The following is a 23,597-nucleotide window of genomic DNA, read 5'->3' on the forward strand; positions in this document are numbered from 1 at the left end:
TGACTGCTAACCAGAAGGCTGGTGGTTCAAACCCACCAGCCACTCCTCAGAAGGAAGGTTGGGCAATCTACTCCTGTAGTGATACTGCCTTGGAAACCCAAGGAGGGGTCGCTATGAGTCAGGTCTGATTTGACCACACATAACAACAACAAAGTTCTTTTAATTCAGAATTAAGATACATTTCAAACCCCATTACTTGTGATAGAGTTTATTTTAATGTTTACTTCTTCATGGTAGGAGCACTTAAGGTTTTATATTCACAAAGTACACTAACATTTTAAAATTCTTTTTGTGAGAACTACAATGGTTTTATGCAAACAAGAACAAAAAATTATAGGACGTGCAACAACTAGGATGTAGAGAACCTCTTTTCTTTTTTTCTTTGACATGAAGAAATTCTACAAATTTAAAGTCGGTGTTTAGAAGATAGTATTACGAATGCCACTAATAGGAATTGTCTGTATTTGTTCTGCTTCTAGTAACACTGAAAGAAATTTTAACACAGAAAATTACTTCCTGTGCTCTTTGAATCACTTTAAAAGATCTTGTGAGATTTTTCACCAAAACAGTGTTCTATACTAAACTTAGGAAGTAAAAAGAGAAGCCCTATTTACCAACAGAAAATGGCAGAAGATATTCAATTTGTCTGAGTCCAAAATTACCAAATTACTACCTATATCTAATCTCTTGCTTTCTAGTCATAATATCAGAGTATCTGCACTAGAAATATAGTTTTAAATACACTAACATTTATAATTACAGTTGTCCCTCAGTATCCCCAGGGGATTGATTCTAAGACCCTCGAATATACCAAAATCCCTGATGTTAAAGTCCCTTATATAAAGTGACATAACATTTGCATATAACCTACGAACATCTTTCTGTATACTTTAAATCATCTCCAAATTACTTATAATACCTGTTGTTATTGTTATGTGCCGTTGAGTCAGCCCGGACTCATAGCGACCCCTCCTTGAGTTTATGAGGCAGTATCACTGCAGAAGTAGGATTGCCCAACCTTCCTTCCGAGGAGTGGCTGGTGGGTTTGAACCTCCTGCCTTCTGGTTAGCAGTCAAGTGCCTTAGGCACTATGCCACCAGAGCTCCCTTATAATACCTAATATAATTTAAATGTTATGTAAATAGCACTTTCCACTCCCTCTTAGCCTTTGAGGAATATTTACCATTTAATTACTTCCCACTCCCTTCAGTATTTTTTATCCACGGTTGGTTAAATCGGTTGATGCATAACCCAAGGATATGGAGCACCAAATGTACATTCTGTGAGGAATCTCCTCACAGAATACTGTATATTGATTGGTCTACTAGAGGTCATATATCAATGGGTACTTGATGAATATTAGTGGGAGATTGTATTTAATGACATCAGTGAACTAGATCCCATCTATATTTTTGCAAGCTTCTACATGCAATAATTTTGAACACTTCTAAATGTGCCATTTTAAGTAGCACAATGGTTATGTAGGAGAATGCTACTTAAGCATGAAGTATCAAGATATCTGTAGATTACTTTGAAATTATTCAGTGAGAGAAATACACATATAAATAAACACATATATAGACAGAAAGACATAAAGCAAATAGAGTACAATGTTAACTACTGTTGAAGGTAGAAAATGTGTATTGTATTGTATTATTATTTCAACTTTTCTATATCTTTCAAAAGTTTATAATAAGTTTTAACATATTTTAACACAGAATTTTTACCCTTCACTGGTTTAGCTGTTAATACAAAACAAAGGTAAAAGTGTCCTTGTCTTTAAAAGTACACATATTTCTTATTTTAAAAACAAATGAAGTCTAGAAATATAAAGCAAGCTAAGACTCTCGTTTTCTTAGAAAATACTTTTTATTGTTTATTGGGTGTTCCTCATTTTCAATTTTTTTCACATTAAGTCCTAATGTTTGTCATGTTGAATAATTAATGCTTCTAATTAAGTTCAAGGAAATATAAATTTAAGAAAAATTAAGTCTTTACACAGTATACTTTCCTTTTACTCTCTACCTTTCTGGACTTTTCCCAATATTCACTGTTACCAGACACTAACCACTCATCTATCCTCTTGAAAATAATCAGAAAGCAGGGCCTATCATACTTAACATTTAATTCAAACTCTGTGGACACTTAAAATTTGCTTTCAAAAATTGTCATAAAGTTACCAGTGTATATGTGTGTGGCATAGAAAATCATAAACTGTCAGTAATTATTTTTCTGACATTCTAATGAAGAGTGATAGGAGCTACATTGAATAAGAATTCTTAAAATTTAATCACAGCATCTTCTTACTCCCCTCTCCAGATTTTCAGGACACATGGCAGTCATACAAGAGCCAGTAAAAGTGCGAGGGCATACACCACCTGCCTCTAAACCATCCAGTTCTCTTATCTGCACTCTTGCAGCTGCTTGTTAAAACAAAGTTATGGAATATTTCTACTCATTGGTGCTTCTGTTAGATAATATGACTTTTTTCTAGCCATTTTTTAAACTTCAGCAATAAATTTAACATCAGGAATTTAGAAAAATGAGCTTCTTATGAAAGTAGCTTCTACCAAAAGTTATACTCTCATGTGTCCAACACTCACTTAAAATTGCTATTTTGGTGACATGAAATCCCTTCAAAATATATGCCATTAAAGTGTTTAAATTTGGAAAACATCTGGCATGCAAAATTATTTGGGGGCTTGTGATTTAAAGGTGGTGTATTTGGAAATAATTCACTTATCATTCTCAGTCTTCATAGAGAGTTAGCCCTGAAAACAAATGTATGTGGTAGTTCACTGCTACCATGGAGAATCAATAGCCATCTATTTAATTTGCTAAGACAATGTAAATTAGTAACTTCCAGCCTGATGTGCGATATACACATCAAACAAACTGTAACCTGTTCATTATGAAAATCCTGTCAACACACACAGAGCCACTTGATGACATTTTGTCTAAGGCAGTTTCCACATTTGCAGCCATAAAAATTGTCCTAAGAATTTTTATCCAAAGAATTGGAGCTGCAGAGTCATAAAATGGTAATCAATTTCAGCTTTTCATCTTGTGTGCTTGTGTATACATGCGCCTGCATGTTTATTTCTATTTTCATTTGGTGGTATAAAACATTCAGGAAAATGCATGTCATGCGATTTTTCCTTTTATAAATCATTTATTTATCCTCATTACATCTTTTTAATCTTATGTAAAGCTGGTAGTCTAATTCTGCAGTTCTGTAGAAGTGTGTAAAGTGAAAAACGACAGAGTCAACACAGAAAAGAAAGTACACTTATTCACTGGGAAACAAAACAGAATATTTCAAAATGACTCCAAACATAAATTAAGTTTACCCATTGGGAGGTCTAACTTGCATTCTGATCATTTATATGGGTCTGTGTGACTATATACCCTGCTGTTTGATAAAAAATGATTACTAACCACAGGCACCCACCAGAGAACAGAGTGTATGTATAATGCTTGTGATGTCTCAGACATACAAAGCACCTTCTTAAAGAATGTCCATTTCCTTTCCATGGTAAGCAGACATAATTTTTCACCCTTTAATACTTATGTTGCACAGAGTGGCCTCTTTTATGAATTATGCTTTGCCATTTTCTCTTATGTTTATTTTAATAATATAACAAACTGCATTTATAAAATAGATGGCTTTGTTTCATGATACCCAAAACATTGGTATGATTTCTGCTCTGTTAAAATCCACAGCCTTCTTGCTATTACTAAATCTAACAGTATTTACTTTAACACTGTTTACTAAAATAAGAGAAAGACTCTTCTTAATAACCAGCTATTATTATTCTTGAACACTGAATCCTCATCCAAACCAAAGTCATTTTCCAAGTCTGTTGAATTATATTTTCTTATTAAACAGGGCGCAGAGTAAATACTTTTATTGCCAAGCATAATATTTCCATCTACTACATTTTTAATTTGGCAATTTAGAATACCGTGAAATTAATCAAGTCGGATTCCGAACAGCACACCTTAACCAACTTCCTAATGTCAAAATAGCATTTGTACTAAGTGCCTGTTGTGTCAACGCTTCCAAAGTAAATAACTCCGGAGGTCCCCTAAAATCACAAGAATTTCAACCTCTATCAAAATGGCAACTGCGTACACAAAAGGGTTCTTCATAAGGGCTTCAACCCTAAGCAATTCGACTTCCACAAACATTATACAGAACGTGCTTTCTTCACCAGCCACACACCAGGTCACGTGATCAGCCTGCAGGGCCACACCGGCAACTAGAAACGATTATTGTTTCCAGAAAGAATAAGGCTAAAATGCAGCCGCCGGGCCAGCCGCTCCCGCAGGTGGCATCGCCAGCAGGACTCCTCACACCGAAAAGCCGCAGCACCACGCGCAGGGCCTGGGCGCCGGCCAAGACTTGCAGCATTAGCTCCGGTCCCTTTGCTTTCTGGGGTAAAAGTCAGACCCTCCTGGTCACTTAAACCCACTTTGTGGTTCAGGGAAAGAAACACTCTCTCAGAACTCTTAACTTTGACTGGAGACTCTGGTTAAAATTAAGAACTTCAAACCCCAGATTTGAAAAAGTGAAACAGATGTCCTGTTTGTTAACCATAAATGGCTCCGTACGTCGGCCCGTTCCTTTTTTTTTTTTTTTTTTTTTTTTTTTTCCCTTTCTGCCGCATTAAGTTTTATTCAATGCAGAGTTCGTTTAAAAGGTTAAAAAAGAGAGAGTAGAAAGCAAGTAAGACTGTGGATGGAAAAACTCCTAAATCATTCTCTAAAAAACAACGAAGGCTGCCTCTTCAGAAAGATGAAAGCACTGGAGCTGCCTCCTCGAAGTGCAGCCAGCACTCGGAGGCCACACCGTCTCCCCAGTGGAGTCCGGCCTCGTGTGGCCGGGCCGCGCCCGCCGCCCGCACCCTCCTGTGGCCCGAGTGGCCCAGAGTGGGCGTGAGGCATCCCTAGCGGCCACTCACGTGAGGACGTAGTTGACGCTGACGATGCAGTGTGGCCTGGACGAACGGCTGTTGTGCACTATGGTCGCGTAGCTCTGCACCCACACCCAACCGCCGTGCTTCGCCAGGAACCTGTAGTACTTGGTGGTCACCTGCCCCTTCACCAACACTGATAGGGAAACAGAAGGCAGAGTGTGGTGAAGAAGCCCAACCCAGGCCGGTGCCAAGTGCAACCCCTGGTGGCGGAGGTGGGTGTCCCTTGTGGGACCTACTACAGGAGTCAGGCAGGAAGGAGAAACAACAGGAAGATTCTCCAACGCATTGATTGTCCAGTTGATTTGCATCCAATCCTATCTCCCCCTCATGGATAGTTAATGGGGCTGCCGATAGCATCACTTTAGCAAAAGGAGAACACCTAAAGGTGAAGACTTCCGGTAGATTCAATTTTCTAACTGCAGAAAGAAGGAAGAGTCTAAACAGATATAATCCAACCTCACGTTCCCTGTTCTGGGACATTAAGTTCAAAATTATATCAAAAGCCCAGGCGAGTCAATGCGCGGGAGCTAAGTGGACTAGCCTAAGTTTTTGTTTGTTTCTTTGGTGCGGGGGGAGGAGGAGGAGAGGAGGACGTCAATAGGAAAATAAGACCTCTGGAGGCGGGGAGTTCGCCTAGAAAAGTCCCATCAGCCTTTGTTTACGTCCCAGGGATGCTGGAGAAACTTAGTGGGGGCCAGGTATCCCAGCGCGGCCTCACACTACCCCTTCCCAGGGGAGTCCCACCCGTCTGCTTCCTGTGGGTTGTAAACGGTTCTCCCGCCCAGGGACGTGCGGAAGCTGTCCAATGCGGGGCAGGACGCGGTCTTACGCAGGTGGTGAGCGCAGCGCAGGTGGAAGGTGTCGCAGCCATGCACGTGGTGGTATAGGGTCTTCTCAATCAGGTCCTGAGGCTCATACCCCGTCAGCTCTGCCACCCTGCGGAGAACAATCCCTGCCTGGTGAGTGTGGGTTGCAGGTTTGCCCCCCACCCCAGACAGGCATCTCAGACCTAGATGAATGACTTCATTTCACAGGGCAGGTCTGTCACCTCACTTATATAGAGGGCTCATAAGCTCTACGGGAAGTTGTCCAGCACAGAGCAGGGCAGCTCTCCCTGAAAGGGGCTACCCTTTTTGCTAGTGCCCGCCCACCTGGAGTCAAGGAAGATGAGTTTCATGTCCAGGCTGGCGCGGAACATGAACATATTGCTGTGCAGCTTTATCTCTGTAACAGCGCTGGGCGGCAGTGAGTGGCCTACCGCCACTAGACCCACGTTCTGGTAGCAGCCGTCGAAGGGGGACATATCCAGGCTGTACTGGCGGATCTTCAGGTACCCGCTGCAGTGAATGACCTGTGGTGAGGGAGCAAGACTCAGCCACAGCCAAGATGCACCCAGAAAAGTGCAGGGAGGGATTGGTGAGACTTTCCTCTTCCACAAACGCTGTGTGGGCCATGCCCTGCACTAAAGTGTCCAAAGTCATTGGTACTCGGAGGTATCTCAAGGGGGTGACTGCATCATTGCACTGGACTACCTGGGAGCTCATAAAAATGCACAGGGCTAGATCCTGACAACCGGTTCACATCCCGACACCAGGTGGGCCCCTGGAATTGCATTAAACTTGAGAACCACCACTCTGAGCTAACGCACTCGTTCTTAAGTATTCTGCAGATTAAAAACTGACTCTATCAGTAGACTCTGACAATCCACAGAAGTTACTGTTGCGTTCAGATGCTTGCAGGACCCTAAGGCTCATCTGCAGGCCCCAGATTAAGAGCCCCCAGAGTCCAGCAGTATCCTGACCCAGTCAGATTCAATCCTAAAGCTTAGTGCCCAGGTGTTCACACAAAGTTTAATGACCCAGAGGAACGTCCCAGCCAGCAGCAATTTGACTCACGCAGGGGCACCCTCCTCCCAGAGCTTCAAGTACCTCCTGCCCACTCCTCCTGATCTGGGTGTCCTGCACACAGCCTCCACGAGGCTTCAAGCTTCCCACTCAGCCACTCACCTTGTAGCCACCGCAGGTGAGACCCGCATTCCTCTTCGCCAAGACACACTTCATTCTCAGGAAAAAAGAGCGTTCTATCTCATACTCTGGGAGAGAGGAGCAGAGACGGGCACAGGATGTGAGATAGGCAGGTGGCACAATGTGGCAATGCCTGTGACTACCAACTGAGGAGAGGCTAAACACAGGATGTGATGGGGTCCTTACCCTGCACGAAGTGAGAGTGGTAGGGCTGGTGGGCTGTGAGTACTGCTGTCATCTCGTCGTGATCAGCTGGGTGGATGTATTCATAAATACTGTTCCCAGTCAGCTCAACCTGTAAAGAGGAAAGTATCACTATCCTGTGATGGTGGACTACCCCTTAGGTGGGGAGAGAGCCAGGGGTTTGCAAGAAATGGGGATAAAAGTTGCAACTCTGGAGTCAGCCCTGAGTTCTAATTCCAAGTCTGCTGCTTGCTATTTATCCCAGCCTATCTAAACCTCACTTTCCTTATCTAAGAGATGAAAATAATAGCAGCCCCTGGCAATATTCTGGTAAGAACAATGTAAGATAAAGGATGTAATTGTCTCTCACAGTGCTTCCCACAGACTCAAAATCATAACCATTATTTGGGCGAGAGGTGGAAGTTAAAGGATAAGAGAAGTCCAGGAGTGGATAGATCCACACTCATTTAAAGACTTAGGCTGCCTGCCAAAACTGAGTTGCTTCTAGCCCCAGAATTGCAGATATGAAAGCCTTTAGAAAAATCAACCCCTTTTTGTCTCTTCCTCTAGCTGTAAATGTGAAGATTCAGGCTGGAGGTGCAGACTCCGCTCCCCCCACCTACCTGAGAAAGACCCAGGTGGACTGAGGCTGTCTCCGAGATGTACATGATTTTCCCATCTGGGGCCACCACGAAGATGAAGCCATCCAGGGTCTGGAGAGGCAGAAACAGAGTAAATGGAGACCCCTCTAGGCCAGTCTAGATAAATTGGGGAAGGGAGGCAGAAATTGAGAGGTTGAGCTAGAAGTGCAGCCAGATGAATGGAAGAGGAACTGGCAGGAAGCAGTGTTTAGAAAACCAGCCCAAAGGGTCTCCTCTTTTGTTAATTGACAGTCAGTGCCTGGGGATGTGCAACACACAGGGAGGGATCTAAAAGAATTGGTGGACAAGAGTCAACATTCACCAGGATGGACAAAATGAACACATCTGTAACATACACAGACATTCTGAAACAAATTCACAGTCTGCAGTAAGAAATGGGCTAAGATCTTGGGACAATGGTCACTGAAAGAACCAGAGGTCTCCTGTATCAGTCTTGGAATGTTCCATAGAGGCAGCACCCTATAAGAGTACCAACAGGGTCTGGAAGAGATTCATAGCAGCAGGCACAGGGCAACATGGAAGTCCTACAGTCTGAAACATCTGGAGACAGACGGGAGCTAGCCAGTGGCTCTGGAGAGAGTCCAGGAGAGTGGAATTCAGGAAACAAGAGGCTTTATGGTCAGAAAATCCATAAAGGAGTGCTATAGTGTGTGTGTGTGTGTGTGTGTGTGTGTGTGTTTACAATGATGCGTCAAACTGACAAGCTCTCCATGAGAGTATTGGACTTTCACTGTCCAATTATCCTTTATCCTTGTGAATGAGGCCTCAGTCCAGGCAGTAGAGACAAGGATAAGTCAGATTCTGCTCTCTCAAGGAGCTCAAAGTCCAGTGAGGTTGACTGGCCTGAAGACAGATATAATAAGCACACAGCAGAATAGACAACGCTAACTCCTGTACAGAATAGCCAGCATCCCGGGGGACAATCAGAGAGGCCTTAAAAGTGTTGATGATTGAGCAGAGCCTCAAAGAAGAAATTTGGACTGATGAAGGGAAGAAAAGCATACTGGGCAGAAGAAATGGCATGAGCAAAGACAGGGAATGAGGGGGAAAGTGGGTCTAGTGTTTTCTGGGGTTATCAATTTAGTGTATATCACATGGAGCTGAGGAAGTACACTGGAGTAGTTTTGGAGAATTTGGGATGGCAGTATGAGGAATTTTTAGTTACTCCTGTAGGCATCAGGGTTCCAACAGAGGTTTCTAAGCAAAGGAATAGAATGACTAAGAGAGTGTGTGTGTGTGTGTGTGTGTTTTCATGGCAGAGTACAGATAGTGACCTATAAGAGGAAGGAGTGGGAATGAAGAGATCAGAACAGGGTATCTCAAGCAAAGCTAGTCAAACCTGAGCTTGGGAGGTCACAGGGGAATAGGGGCCCAGGAGAGTCTAATTCAAGTAGTTCTGGCTTTGGAATCCATGCTATTTGGTGACAAAAAGAGAAGGTGAGGCTGAATTCAAGGCTTTAGGGATTGCCATTGAGCAGAGGATGACACTACTAGCCAAGACTGGAAATTTAAGGAACCATGGTGTGATTTTGTATGAGTGGGAGTCTGAGAGATGGAGATAATGAATTTTTGTCTTGGAGATGCTAAATTTGGGGTGAATGAAGATTTCCATTTGGGTGTGTACAGTTGACCTTAGAAAATAGAGATCCAGAGCTCAGGAGAGTCTAGACTGTAGATCATGAACATGTGGGGAAGGTAGTTGAGGTGGTGATGTTGGCTAAGATCACCCAGGAAGTCTTAAGCCTGTACAAGGAGAAACAAAGCTTGAACTCTGGAGAAACCCCAGCATTTACAGATCAACTAGTACAAAATCAAAGATGTGCCAACAGGGAACAACGAGAAGAATCTGTAAAATCACACTATTTGAGAAACCATGGGAGGAGGAAAATGTCAAGGAGGAGCAATCAGCCATATAACTTCTTTCTGGTCTTTGCTTGAATGTCACCTTCTCACTGAGGTCTTCTCTGACCAACCCATTTCAAATAGCACCACTCAAACATAAACCATAAGACCAAACTCACTGCCATGGAGTCTATTCCAACTCATAGCAACCCCCATTGGTTTCCAAGGCTGTAAATCTTTACAGAAGTAGATTGCCCCATCTTCCTTTGGTGGAGGGGCTGGTGGGTTTGAACTGCCAACCTTCTGGTTAGGAATAAAATGCCTTAGGCACTGCACCACCATAGCTCCCTCCACTCAAACACAGCCTTCTTTATTCCCTTTTTTATTTTTCTCCATAGGGCCTACACAACCTAGTACATTTACACAGTGCACCTGTGTAGGTTTGCAAGTCTTCTCTCTTTAGAATGTAAACCCCATAAGGGCAAGGTTTTCTGTCTGGCTTAGAGTTAGTCTGCTTATATTTGTGGAATGAACTAGTTGAGGTAGGATAAGAGATGAGCTTCTCACACTGGATTTGTAAATAGACAGGGGTGTGGAACTGCAGGAAAGAGGAAAAGTAAGCAAGAGCTAGAAGGGGTGACAGACTGGTTTGTTCTTTTGTTTATTTCTGAGGAGAATTAGATGGGAATATGGAAAGATTGGTGAGAGGGCCAGGGACATCTGATAGAAGGTGACTGTGGGAGAGAAAGGGATAGCAACTTTCTAGATGAATTCAGAGGTCTGACAGCCAGACCAATGATAGAATGCCCCCCAAGGCCTCTCTTTGCTCCGTGAAATGATTTCTTCTGCATCTGGGGGGGGAGGGGGAGGAAGGGTGGGGTAGAGGTAGAACAAAAAGGCTGTAGCTCTTCTGCCGGGAGGTGCTGGAGTTGATAGTTCTAGCCCACGAGGGAGCACCAGCTAAGCTTTGCCAGCAACTGCTTAGGTTCGAGCCTTCCACGCAAGGAGCTCGTGGTGGACTTGAATAATAATACAGGGGGTGCAGGGTAGAGGACAAGTGTCAAGCCTAAAAATGCCACTGGGAATTTTACTATTTTAAATATTTGCTCTGCGACTTAAGCGGGCAACGGGCAATTTAAAACGGTGTGCACTGCAAACAGCGCGGTAATGGACGTCTCACATTGGTTAAACTCATTATCTTGTGGTGTGTATACGCGAGAATCTGTACACGGCCTGGGCTGGCCTGGCTGAGGGCGCGTGGAGAGAGGAGAGAGCCGGTGAACTACAGCGAGGAGATGAAAAGAGTTGCAGACACAGCTGGATCTGGAATGTAGGGGCTTAAAGCACTGATGGGCATTTCTACCAGATTCCCATTATTTCCTGTGTAAATGTTTCATTTCGGGCAATTTTGCAGCCCGTCCTCGGCGGCTTGCCCGGGACGCTCCGGTTTCCTCAGCTGAATGGTGTCAAATGGCTTATGAGTCGGAGCCGACTCGATGGCAAATAACAACAAACAACAACAACCACCCTCACTAGGTCCAGCCGTATTGCTGGGGCCTTGCCGGCCTCTCAAGGAAACCCACCGTTGTCACCTTGATGCCCTCGCGACCTCGCAAGGCGCTACCACACCGAGGGAGGTTAAAAGGCTAAACGCTTTCATTTTGGAGGAGGTGTTGGGGATGCGAGAAGGCCACGTCCAGGCCGCATCCCCTTTTCCTGGAAAACAAGAAGTCCAGCGCAGAACCAAGCACTTGCGCCTGCACGAACATGCGCCACCCGGAGGCCCGCGCAGGTACCTGGAGCAGGTGGGAGCCCAGCTCGCGGCCCACGTTGTCCAGGGGGCTGGTCCGACTCGAGTGGCCCCACGCCTCGCCGAGCCCTGTGGAGACACAGAGACGCTGGCAATGTTGGGAGTAGTGCCGCGGTTCTGTCTAAACACGCCATCAGAGACCTTGCGGGTTCCGGGGCTATACCCCACCACAGCGCGGGCTCCGAGCCGGTAAATTTCGGCTCCGCCCAACAAGCTCCTACAAGGTTAAGCAGAGGTCAGAGTCCCTCCGCAACCCGCCTGGTTTTCTCAGGGCAGGGACCTCCACAACCTTCCCCCTCCTCACTGACCGGACGCTAAGTGGCCAAGTCTGAGGGCAACCTTACCTGGAGGAGCCCCAGACACCGTACCCCAGAGACAACTTTTGAGTAGGTTCACTTGTCCGTTTACGGAAGTGAGGGGCACTTTATTTCTCGCCCAAGGTTTTCATCATCATCCTTATCATGAGCTGGAAGATGTTCCCACATCCAGCGAACGCCACAGTCAGACCCGAACAACTTAAGGCGGCGGGCCCAGTCCAGCGGGTCCCTCCGGACTTTCTGATTGGCTGCCGGGCTCTCCCGCCATTCTCCTCCCCTCAGCCTCTGACTTTAATCCCTTTTGGAAAAAAATCCGTTTGGGTGCGAATGGCTTCCAGTGACAGCATTCCTACGCAATCCTTGTCCCTTTGCCTTTCTACTTCTAGCACCCGGCCTCTAACATCCACCCTACTCCTCCCTACCAAAAAAAAAAAAAAAAAAAAAGAAAAGAAAGAAAGAAAGAAAAGGAAAGAAAGAAAACGCACCGTTTTTTCTTAAGTTAGTTACTTTGAGGTTCTGGCACCTTCTTTCTTAGCAATACCTTAGTTCCCTTCAGGATACAGAGAATTACTCAATTTCTCTATCTCCCAGGTGCATCACCTATTAACAAAGATTTCTGTCCTTAGTGCTACCACGTTAAGATCGTTCGAGGCAGTGTCACGAATTATTTCTCCAATAATACCTAAAAACTAAATGCCCAAGACTCTCAGACTGAAAAATATTAAATAATAATAACATACAATAACACGGAGTCTGCTACTGTACCTGTTTGCAGAAAAGAAAATGAAAACTAACGCAGAAGAACCTTGCAGAGACCGTGGTTAAACTGCTTATGGGTAACATCTTTTAAAGGGTTGCTGCTGAAATTATTTTAGCTAGGTGAATAAGCCATTTTATGCTTACACCATTAAACAAGGCAACATGACCACAAAACAAAACAAAACCCTTTACTGCACTAAGGGGCGAATTACTATGAAGTGCATAATGACAAACATACTTGTATTGTAATATGGGGAGGGGGCGGGTCTTTCAGAATAAAACGTGGAGTTGAATTCTTAAAAGGTGTTCACCAGGAGCTGCTTCTTAGGAAGTAAGCGATCAAAATCCAGGCAACTAGTAGCCGTGAGCGCCTCTTAACTCGAATCGGGTCTTTCCGGGTGTTTGCACATCTAAATAAATCTAACGATTTCCTCACCACTCTGCAAACACCGATGCTCCCACCCGCTCTCGGACTCTTCTGCCTCCTTCAAGTCTAGCCAACCCCGCCTGCCTCTTCAGCCCGCCCGTTTCCCTTCCCAGAGTGACTCCTCTGCCCTGGTCCCTGTGGTCTTCCTGCACTGCTCTGGAAGGACCCTCGCCCCCGACACAGCTGCCTGAACACATCCCTCCTTATTACCTTCCCTTCGCTCTTCCAGTCTCAGGCTAGCTGTTCCTCTCCTTGGTTTCTGGCACAATGTGCTCATTTCTCACCCTCCCCCACCTCTTTACAAACACACGCTCTGAAGAAGTAGCCGGATGGGGTTGGCTCGGGAGGCTGCGCTGGGCCTGAGCCCGGCAGGCAGGCGAGGAAAGGACCCAGTTGAGAGAGGCAAGATCTCGAGTGGCGCCTGCCCTTGGACGCCCTTGGACCCCACAGAAGCCTAAAATCCCAAAGCTTCGCAGGGGCGAGGGGCCAGGGCTTTCGCTTGGGGGGGTCACCGAGATGGCCACGGTTGCATTGTGTCTCTGGACATCCCTCCCTGGGCTCCCCTCAGGGTGCGAAACCTGTGCTGGGGCAAAAAAAAAAAAAAAAAAAAAAATCGATATTCTAAAACTCTGAGGGGCCTCCCGAGCGGCGATAAGATGTTCGGGAGCGGCCTTCCCACTTGAACCATTCGCAAATCCCCCTAGCTAGGCTTGGGGTTAAATACTGGTTCCGAACTCCTGGCGCAGGCCTCGGCCGCTTGTTGTCCCAGGTTACGGCCTCATTAGTATGCGCCTACGAGGAAAAATAAGACTTCCCCTCAGGTTAATAAACAACTGATCCAAACTCAGGTTAACAGGGCCCTCTCTCACTCTCACCCGACCCTACTTCCCACCTTTTAAGAAACCTTTTGCTTTCACGGAGCGTTGCCTTCTCTTTAAATTCTCTGTCGAAATCTCCGTCACAGGATTGTGCCTGAGTTAATGTTTTATAAGCGATTGGCAGCCCTTGTCTACCTGCCCCGTTTTCCTGACCCATTACCAGGGCTACTCTCACCCCTCACGGTGCTGAGGAGGCCTCCCCAAGCCCCAGTAAGGGGTCCCACTTCCCAAGAATCCCAGAGTGTGCCAGAGACCCTCTCCCTGGCCCCCCTCGACTCCTGCCTGCGGTGACTCGTTCCCGCACCCAATTTCCGCTGGCAAGGGGGTAAGCTGAGATTTCGTTGCTGCACTTGACCTACCGCAGAAAATTCGCAAATCCTTTGATTGTCTGTTTAAAATGAGGAGGAAACCAGCTCCCTTTGCGGCGGGATTACAGTGGGAACAAGATCTAAAGATTCTCTTGTAATTCGGCGATGCCGAGGGAATGGAGGTTTGCAAAGGAGAAAAGGAGCTCTGTGAGGGAGGCGATAACTAAATCGGGTTTTAGACAAAAGGATTTTCCCGAGCTAAAGTGGCCGAAGACAAAGGAAAACATAATCTATTTTGGACGATTTCCAAGATATGTCACATTAACTTTAGCAGATAAATTTTACTTCTCGCTGGCCTCCCTCTTCCCTTAAAGTCTGGTTTACCATATTTACATAAGTAGCATTAGAAGGGATGTATCTATTATGGATCTAAGGGCTAGCTCACATTTCATGAGAAAACCCGGGGAAGTTTCACTGTTGCTTTACCACAGTGCCTGGTTGAGCCATTTCCATTTAAATACCCCCTGACCCAAGGATTACCACAATGGACTGACTGCACGGGTTTTGTAATTTCCTGAAAATGAGATTTCGATTTATAAAACAAGAAACCAATTAGTAACCAAATGAGGCGAAGTAGATCCACTAAAATTGACCTAATCCCACAGGCACCATTTAGGCCCGTTCTTGGCGAATGAATGATGAGCCCCAGTCTAGCGTGAGCTCAAAGCCTCACCCAGCTGTGTGATTGCAAGCAGCAAAAATAAATTGATCGAGCTTTTCCTTCAGAATGAGTTGCACACTCTTGACAAAATATAGATTACAGACCGGGCATCATCGCCTCCTTCACTCAAACAGGAAGAGGAGCATAAGAGGCTTGTTCCACTGTTTCTTTTTTCAAAATAAATAAACACTATATTTTAAGAGATACATGTCGCCTTCGTACTGGTTTCCTGAGCCGCCTTCTCCTCAACTGATCGCGATATGTGTTTTTAGGCAGTGAGACTGAGGGTGGGGTGGGGGAGCTGTCCCACGACCGCACTGCAACTTGGTGACAGCAGTGGGAAAAGCCCTTTGAGGTCACGCTCTTAACTTTAGGTGTCTGAGGGGTTTGGTTCTGCCACTTGGGTTTCCCCGCAGGCCTGGGATGTGAGGGAGGAGCCTGGCCCAGGGAAGGAAACCCAAATCCCGCGTATCGTGCAGGGTCTAAGTGCCCCTGCCAAAAACGCATTGTCCAAGCCTTCCCAGGGTCGGATGCACCAAGCAGTCTTTACGTTCGGGCTCTGGGCGCCACAGCATTTAGGATCTCCTTGGAAGAGAGAATGGGCGTGCTCAGCTGGACCGCGCGTCCGGAGTAGTCTCTAGGCAAGAGGATGATGCTTCAAGAACCGAGGTGCACCCGCCCCCTTCTCCGAGTCTGGGGTCTGCCCCTCCTGCGGCCCTCCCGGGCCACACAGACGGGTGTAGCTAAGCTCGAGAGGGCTTCGGCCGCCTCTGGGGACAGACCTAGTCCCTCAGCTCTGCCCGGTCTCCACCTCGTGTACGAAGCGTCTACCTCCGCCCAGGCCTCCCAGAGGATTCCCCAGTATTAGTGTATATCTGGAGTGGAGGCCGCGGGTCACAGCGGGAACCGTCTTCCCTGACCCGCTTTCTGAGCCCCAGTTGCGCTCCAGCTCCTGTGCTTCGGCTCCGTAGGGGGGCCCGAGCCTGGGGCTAAGCCTGAGCAAGAGGACGTGAACTGCAGGAAGAGGGGTGGCAGGATTCCGCCAGATCGTGACTAAATCGTGGAAAAGAAAATGCAGTGTGTGGCGACTGAAATGCGTCAAGCGTGTCAGCCCAGGACTCCCGGCCTTTGAGCCTGTTCCGGTCTTAGCCATGCCGCCGCCAAGGAGGCCCTCTTGGGCGAGGCGGATAGGCCCTCGCTGCAACGCAGGAGCATCCTGCTAAGGTTCTACTTGGCCGCGGGGCCCTAGACGGTCGGACTGAGCACTTCCTTGCGGGAACGGCTCTCTCGGGCGCAATCTTGGCTTAAGGTTTAGGCGGCAGCTGGTTGGCTGGGTAGTGGCCTGGCTGCTGCAGGACGGACAGCGGAAGCGGGCCCCCATCGAGGATGCCACTGCTTGGGGCGGGAGGGTGGGGCGTCTAAGACTTACACCCGCCTTGTCCCAGGGCTGAAAGGCACAGTCTACGGCCCCTGCGAGGAGGCCTCGAGCTTGAGGCACACCCCCAGCTGCGGCCTCTGGAAGTAAGGCAGGCGGGATCGCGGGCCGCCGCCACCCGGAGAGCAGGGGTGAGCCAAGACGACCCGCCCCGCTGTGGCGCAAAAGCTCCCGGGCTGTGCGCGCTGAGCCTTGCGGGAGACGTGTTGAGGCCTCCGCACCGTCGCTGGTAACTGTCTGGCATTAGTCACCAAGGGGAAAGACTCTGAGTAGGGGTCGCCCATGTGGTAGGGCTACCTGCAAAGGTGGTTTGCTCCGCAATCCTCAGACACCGATTTAGCACTTTCAGTGCAACAAGCCCATTTCTACATAATTGAGGTTTCTCCTCATCCACACAAAATTTAAAATTCCATGGATCCGGGACTGACAGTGGCTGGCCCGCTGAAATCATGTAGGTGTCAGCAGGGTCCATATCTTATTGTCCTGAGTAATACCTGGCCCAACAGAGAAAAGCCACAAGAATCTGCTCGTTGTTCAGATACTGTTCACATTTATGTCTGCAAAAGCTCGAAGCTGTCAAGCTCTCTCTCCTCAGAACTGAAAACTTGCTTAGATATCAAGGCCAGTTTCAGCTTCAGGTGGGTGACTGTACCGTGACCTAGCTTTATGATGCCATGTTTTTGTTATTGTTTTCATTAATGATCCCTCCCTTTAAAGAAAAAAAGAATTTCTTGCATTGATCTAATCTACAATTTCCAGAACATAAATCTGCCTTGCAAATGCTGTGCACAGAGTTTAGTTCTGCACTCCACATTTTAAGTCAACATCAAAACTGGAATTAAACAGAGAAAACCAGCATGGAGTGTAAACTGTGCTTAAAGGCTTTTAAATGAGAAAAACTTCTGTAAAAAAATAAACATTGAAATCTAATGCTCAATCATTTCCTTGAACAGCAAGAAAAACAGCTTTAAATCACCGATCCACGTGGGAAATGGGGCCTCTTTTTCTCTTTCAGTTCTTGACCTCAAAAAATATAATGCCATTAAGAATTTCACTCTTAAGGTGAAAGTGTCTGTGGAGGGTTACTTAATCATCCTAGACTTTCCAACCTTTGGAGAGACTCTCTTTTTTGAGCAGTTACTAATTTCAACGTTGTGATTATTTTTATTTCATCAAGAAATCTTGACTGTAAAATGGTAGTGTAATGTTACCAAGATTTTGAATGGCTATAGATTTGAAAATATGCTCGATCCTTTTAAAGGTTATTCTGCAAACTACTACGCGTGCAGTAAAAATTTCATTATAGCTCAAAAAAAAAAAAAAATCCCTGCCCTCAAGTCAGACCCAACTCATAACTACCTCTCCTTGCCAGGCGGTATCACTACAGAAGTAGATTGCCCAGTCTTCTTTCCGAGGAGTGGCTGGTGGGTTTGAACCACCAGCCTTCTGGTTAGCAGTCAAATGCCTTAGGCACTATGCCACTGGAGCTCCTCAAATATATATGTATATTAGATGAATGAGTCCTATCTTGCATGCAAATAAAACCAAACACTCTCTTTTTTTTTTTTAAATCTATCTTTCTGGATATGATCAAATCAAAGATTTATACATTTCTAGATGCCTCAACTTTTCCTTTGAAAGGCAATATTAGAATAGAATGTTACCAATTGGGAGAGATGCAGTTTTAATTACTTCATAGTAATTAAAAAAAAAAAAACTATGAAACCTGCAATTTAATGCTTTATTCTTAACAAATACAGGTTCTTTTTCTCACATTCCCCAACAGCTCAATTTTATCTACTCAGGTAATAAAACTGAAACTTTTGCCCAGACAAGGAAGCTACTAGATGCTAGAGGGTGTGGTGATGTATTCAGCAATAGGCTGAGTGCAGAATGAGCTCAATTTTGAGGTTTTTTTTTTTTTTTTTTTTTCTTTCTGGCGTAAGCATGGAAAGGCTTTGTTTGTTGATTTAACTTTCTAGCCTTTTTGGTGTTACAGGGTATCATGGTTGAAATGTGATACGAGCAAAAGTAGTGAAGTGATACATTGTTATGCTTATAGCTAAGGAGTGACACCAGATTTACAGTTATTTTAGATTATGTACCTGGGAAAAAAATAAATGACATGTGATATGATGGTTCCCACGTTGAAATAACTCTTGATCCCATTCTTAAAACTTTATTGAAGACCTACTATGTACATTCAAGAGCAATGTAAAGATCATTTTCATCTGCAAATTGTTGTTGTTATGTGTCGTGGAGTCGGACCGACTCACAGAGACCCCTCCTTGGGTTTCTGAGGCGGTTTCACTATGGAAGTAGATTGCCCAACTTTCCTTCCTAGGAGTGGCTGATGGGTTTGAACCGGCAGCCAGCCTTTTGGTTAGCAGTAAAATGCATTAGGCACCACACTACCAGAGCTCCTATCTTCAAATTAGTTGTCTCTATTTCTCATTATTGAAAAAGATTAATCCAATATAAAGGGCTCACTTTCTCCCGCTTCTATGGTCCCCTATCTTGTCCACTCTCGGACTTTGCTGAACCCAAATCTGGCACCCCCTGCAGGTTATGCCTGGTTCTGCGGCTCACGATTTTTTTTTTTTTTTTTTTTTTAAAGTTGTGTTTTTGCTTCGTTTGCTTTTATTGTTCTTTCCTATTTTTAAAGAGCTTGTGTGGGTTTGGGGTTTCTGAAGCCAATTCAACCCTCAAAATTAAAACCTTATCCCTAGAAGCCAGCTGTTCAGATGACCCTGCCTAACTCACCAGGTGTAGGCTGTGAATGAGTTATGAGCTCAACAGTAGCTGTAGAAATAAATGATGTGCACGGAGTTCGCACATCGTCCATCCCCTTCCTCCCCATAAACTCACACTCACCCACAGGAGAAGGGATAGACGGGAGGGGCCGAAGGGTGGAAGGTGGGGACTGCAGAAAGCAGGGTCGCTGTTAAAATAGCCAGTGGGGATGGCCTGGCCTTCAAGAGAGATTTCAGTGGGATTCTTCACCAGAGCTCTCTTGCAAAACAAAACAAAACAAAAAACTGAGAAGTAGGCGTTAAAAGTTTGCTTTTTGTCCCTATTTATCTCGTGATTTAAAATTCGTGAAGTTAGCACTTAATTAAACAAGAAAGCTTGCTCTCTTAAACACACACACACACAACAACAACAACAAAAACAAGCAGAACCCCTCCGGGGCTACGCCTGCTAGACTCTGCACGACACACACGAGCCCGGCGACTCCGGGTGCGGCTACGCGCCAGCCTGAGGACGCGGACTAGCTGTTCTCGTCCTGCGATTACTCGCAGCCCCACAAGCTGCACCATATGCTGCTTCTGATCAAACAGCGAGCGACAACGGCACCGATAATTGACGAGACTCGCTAGAAATCACGCAGAAAGGGAGCCCACTGAGACCGGAGGGGCTGACAAATCACTGCTAATAATCCTGTTAGGAACCGCGCGGCCAGCGGAGTTCGCGTTAGCTTTATTTTTATAAAGTAGGTGCTGACAGTATAAAAGGCATCGAGATCTCTTTTTAAAACAGAAGGCAGTGTGTATAATAGTGATTTTCCCACCAGCAATTCCCAGTACAGTTTGAATGGCAAGTATGTTTTTTAATATATAAATCCTCCCTGCTATTTCTAACTTTTCAGATACTTTACGCTTCGATCCCTCTCCTCCTGTGGTTTTTAGGGTCAGGTGAAGAGAACTGCTCAAGCTTTAAGACAAAACGTCTGTAACAGTACTTACAATTTTGGAGTAGAATTGAACTATGTTTTAAAAGTTTTCCTTTAGTATTTCTGACTAACTTGAGGCATATTTTGCAAGCTTTTGCCTCGGGAAATAACTTTTCTGCCAAGATCAAGCAAACCCAAAACGATGATTCCGTCCCCCTCGTTCCTTATATATATATTTTAAATCCAAATACCTAAAATCCACAACATAAACATCTACAGTCAAATAAATTCTGATTTGGAAATAAGCAGGATTCTCTCTCTCTTTTGGATTTTGGTTTGTTTGTATAGTATTCCCTCCTCTACATTTCTGAATCCTCCCTCCCCCAGCAAAGACAAATCTAAATAATAATAATAGTAATAAAAATAAACTAAAATCTGTTAATGCTATTTGGGTGAAGGTAAAGGAAAAGAAGGATACATGGAGGAGACAGTGCCCTTTTCCTAGTGAATGTAAAATGGTTTTGTACAGGGAAGTGTTCTCACAAGGCTGCTCTGTCTTTGCACAGTGAATCTTGATCATCTAAATTCAAGTTTTAAATCATGTCAGCAGCTCAACAATTCTAACTAGTGGGTCTAGACAACATCCCAAGATCTGTTTGCCAACTGCCACCTAGATGATATTTTCTAAGTAGGACAGCAATCAAAATTTGACCTGATGTATTTCAGGACTGACCTAAATAAAAAATAATATCAAGCTAAGATTTGCAAGTTAACAAGCCCCAGACTTAATTTCAGAATCCATGAAAGTCTTGAAAATCCAGAATGAATTTGCTATAGCAGTCAAAAATCAGTGTAAATTAACAGGACATGCTTATTCACAAATATGCCTGTTCCTAGTTTGTAGAACTGTAGAAATACAGAAATTATTTTCTAGCTTTGCTAGTTAGCTCCATGAACATAAGTGGATCTATACCTAGCAAAAATACAAGAATTTGGCAGTGCTCCTGCTTTCTACTGGATACAATTCTAACAAGTAGAATAAAAAAGAAAGTCATGTTTGGATTAGTAGTACTTTCTATTGAGTCCAGTATCTGAAGTGTTGACAAAAGCACTGTTGGGCCGCTTCCCAACCAAACATAACTGATCAACTGAAGAGAAAGTATTCATGGGGAAGTAGAAGCAGCTAGGCTAAACTTCCCTTTTGCAGAACGTATGGGTGTAAATGTGTATGCATTTCTGTACCCACTGGTCTAGTCTCACTGTCTGGCAAATCCTGTACCTCTTCTGAAATTCTATGAGGGCAAAGTCACTTACCTTCTGGGAACACCACTCTCATTTTGAGATAGCTGGTAGTAAGTCTGATTATGGATGCTTTGTCCAGCTGCGAGGTGATAGCCGAGGGCAAAGGCAGTAATTTAGCCAGTTCATAAAATTCACTGTTTTCCTTCTCTCTCCTAGTCCGGGCGGCATTTTTGGACTTCTCTTTCATTGTGTCTCGTTCTCCCTTTTTTCTTACAACGTAAGCTCCACAGATTCATCCAAAACCAAAAATAAACTTTCAATTAGAGATCATATTTGACAAAAATATAAAGCATGCTTCGAATGAAGAGGTTGAAGTCTTTGCACCGGAGAGAATGAACTGATTATCGTAAAAGACCAAAGCTGAGAAATGGAAATATTTTGCTGGAAAACGTGCGATGCGAGTACAGGAAAGTCGCTGATCCACAGCAATTGGGGCAATCCTGGGGGGCTCCGGGTATCAAAAGTCGGCAGGACTTCCGAAGAGTCTGCCTGTTCTTCGATTCCGCGACGCAAACTCCAATCCTAGGAAAATCAACATAATAACACCCGACGTTTGCTCTTCAGTCCCGCGGCGGAGGAGACGGCTCTGGGAGCCCCTTTGGGGAGAACATGAATCCCAGACAACTTCCTTCAGACAGCTGTGAAGACAACAGCAAGAGAGCATAAGAGATCTGCGGCTTCACGATCACTTAAACCCTGTTCGAGTCCCGCAAACCCGCCGCAAAGGGCCTCTGAGCGCCTCAGCTTTCCTTGGTGTTTTTGTTTGTTTTTCAAGATCTAGAGAAATCAGCCAGCGAGACTGAGCCCCTTGCAATCAATGATCGCGTTCCCTCTCCCAAACCAGCCACATTCTCCAGCCCCCTCGGAAGTTGCCTAAACAACAAAACGTCTATTTGTTGAGACCCTCAGAAGACCGGCCGCCGCCGGCCTCCTGCCCGCGCTCGGATCAGGCGCAGCCCCAGGCCAGCAAGTTTCTGCGAATCAGAATGCTCGCTCCGTCGTGCTGGGGGTGGCTCTCAGACCCGGACCTGGGAGGTTTTGGGACTTGGCCCCCTCTCTAACTTGGGTCTCAAGTCTGCGGGAGTCCTCAAAAAGTGGCACTTACACCTCAAGTCCCTCGGGATTCCCCAGGAGCCCCAGCACTCTCCCTGCTCATCAGGGTTAGCAACACTCGAGGCAAGGCAGCGCCGGGTCAGCAGCAGAGATGGGGTAAGATAGATGCCTAGACACGTGGAGATCTCCAAGGAACCAGAAAACAGAAGCTGAAAAGATAAGGATCTGCCCCAGAGCCCACAGAGAGAGAAATTCTTTCCATAAAGCTGGCGCCCTGAACTCGGACTTCCAGCGTTCTAAACTGCAAGAAAACAAATTTCTGTTTAAACCGTTCACTGCGGTGTTTCTGTTACAGCAGCACTGGATAACTGAGACTCACCGCAGCCCCGCGCAGGCTTCGAGTGGGTCGTCCGGCCCTTCCCAGTCCGCTGCACAGCTGCGGGAGCCACGGCGGGGCAGGGTGTCCTCTGCTTCACCTACCTTCAGTTCCCGCTGGTGGCAAAGGGTGGGGAGGCGCCCACCTCTTAATTGCACTCATGCCTACTGCCCAACTAAGCAACTCCGCCGGCTTCTCTGCTTTCAATAAGCAGAGAGGAGCGGAGAGCGCTCTGGTTCCCTTTTCTGGATTATGAATTGGGGGAGGGGTACTCGAGAGAAGGAGGGAATGCAGGTTTTGGGATGGGTGAGGCGGTTTTAGAATCTTCTTCCGCAATAGTTGCTATGAAGCTAGTATTATTCCTAATTGGAAGCCGAAAACGCCCCCTGTAACTTCTTTATAGCTTACCGGGTTTAGCCACAACTTCACTCCGGGCTCCCTCTTACCCGCCCTCCCTTGATGCCACTCACAGACCTCCAGCTTCCGATTGGCCCAGAGTGCCCCAGGGCGCGGCCTTCATTGGCCCGCCAGACTGACTGACGCGAACACGCCCCGCGCCTCCGCTGCGCGCCCCGCTCCCCGGGCCCGGTGCCCCGCGACCTGCTTTGCGGTCGCTCCTAACGAGCCCAGGCCGCTGGGGTCTCCTTCGCCCGGCTACCGCCGTCGCCCCTGGCCTCCAGGGCGCACTCGGTTCCCTCTGCGGGCTGTGATTCTAGCTCCTTGAGGCCCGGCGGCTGGGTGCTCGGCCCCGCGTCCCGGGCTCCTCAGTGCCCAGGACACCATGAGGTGACGGGCTGAGCCCCCAGGTGCGGAGGTCCTGCAGGCGGCTGGGACTCATGGCCTGCGAG

General features: G+C 46.1%; 1 protein-coding gene across 1 annotated transcript in view; it reads right to left on the reverse strand.

The window, feature by feature from the left end:
- SIM1 (SIM bHLH transcription factor 1) overlaps positions 1-21,507 on the reverse strand; it is an 88,011-nt gene extending 66,504 nt beyond the window's left edge. The window contains exons 1-8 of the mRNA XM_007942264.1: positions 21,333-21,507; positions 11,487-11,569; positions 7,810-7,899; positions 7,190-7,298; positions 6,986-7,071; positions 6,131-6,330; positions 5,809-5,915; positions 4,965-5,112 (exon numbers count right to left, since the gene is read on the reverse strand). Coding sequence (XP_007940455.1) covers positions 4,965-5,112; positions 5,809-5,915; positions 6,131-6,330; positions 6,986-7,071; positions 7,190-7,298; positions 7,810-7,899; positions 11,487-11,569; positions 21,333-21,507 — 998 coding nt within the window. The remainder of the gene's footprint in view (positions 1-4,964; positions 5,113-5,808; positions 5,916-6,130; positions 6,331-6,985; positions 7,072-7,189; positions 7,299-7,809; positions 7,900-11,486; positions 11,570-21,332) is intronic.
- Between the last annotated feature and the right edge of the window lie 2,090 nt (positions 21,508-23,597).

Source organism: Orycteropus afer, unplaced genomic scaffold (assembly GCF_000298275.1).
Source record: "Orycteropus afer afer isolate SDZICR_OR568_19922 unplaced genomic scaffold, OryAfe1.0 scaffold00087, whole genome shotgun sequence".
NCBI classification, from domain to species: Eukaryota; Metazoa; Chordata; class Mammalia; order Tubulidentata; family Orycteropodidae; genus Orycteropus; species Orycteropus afer.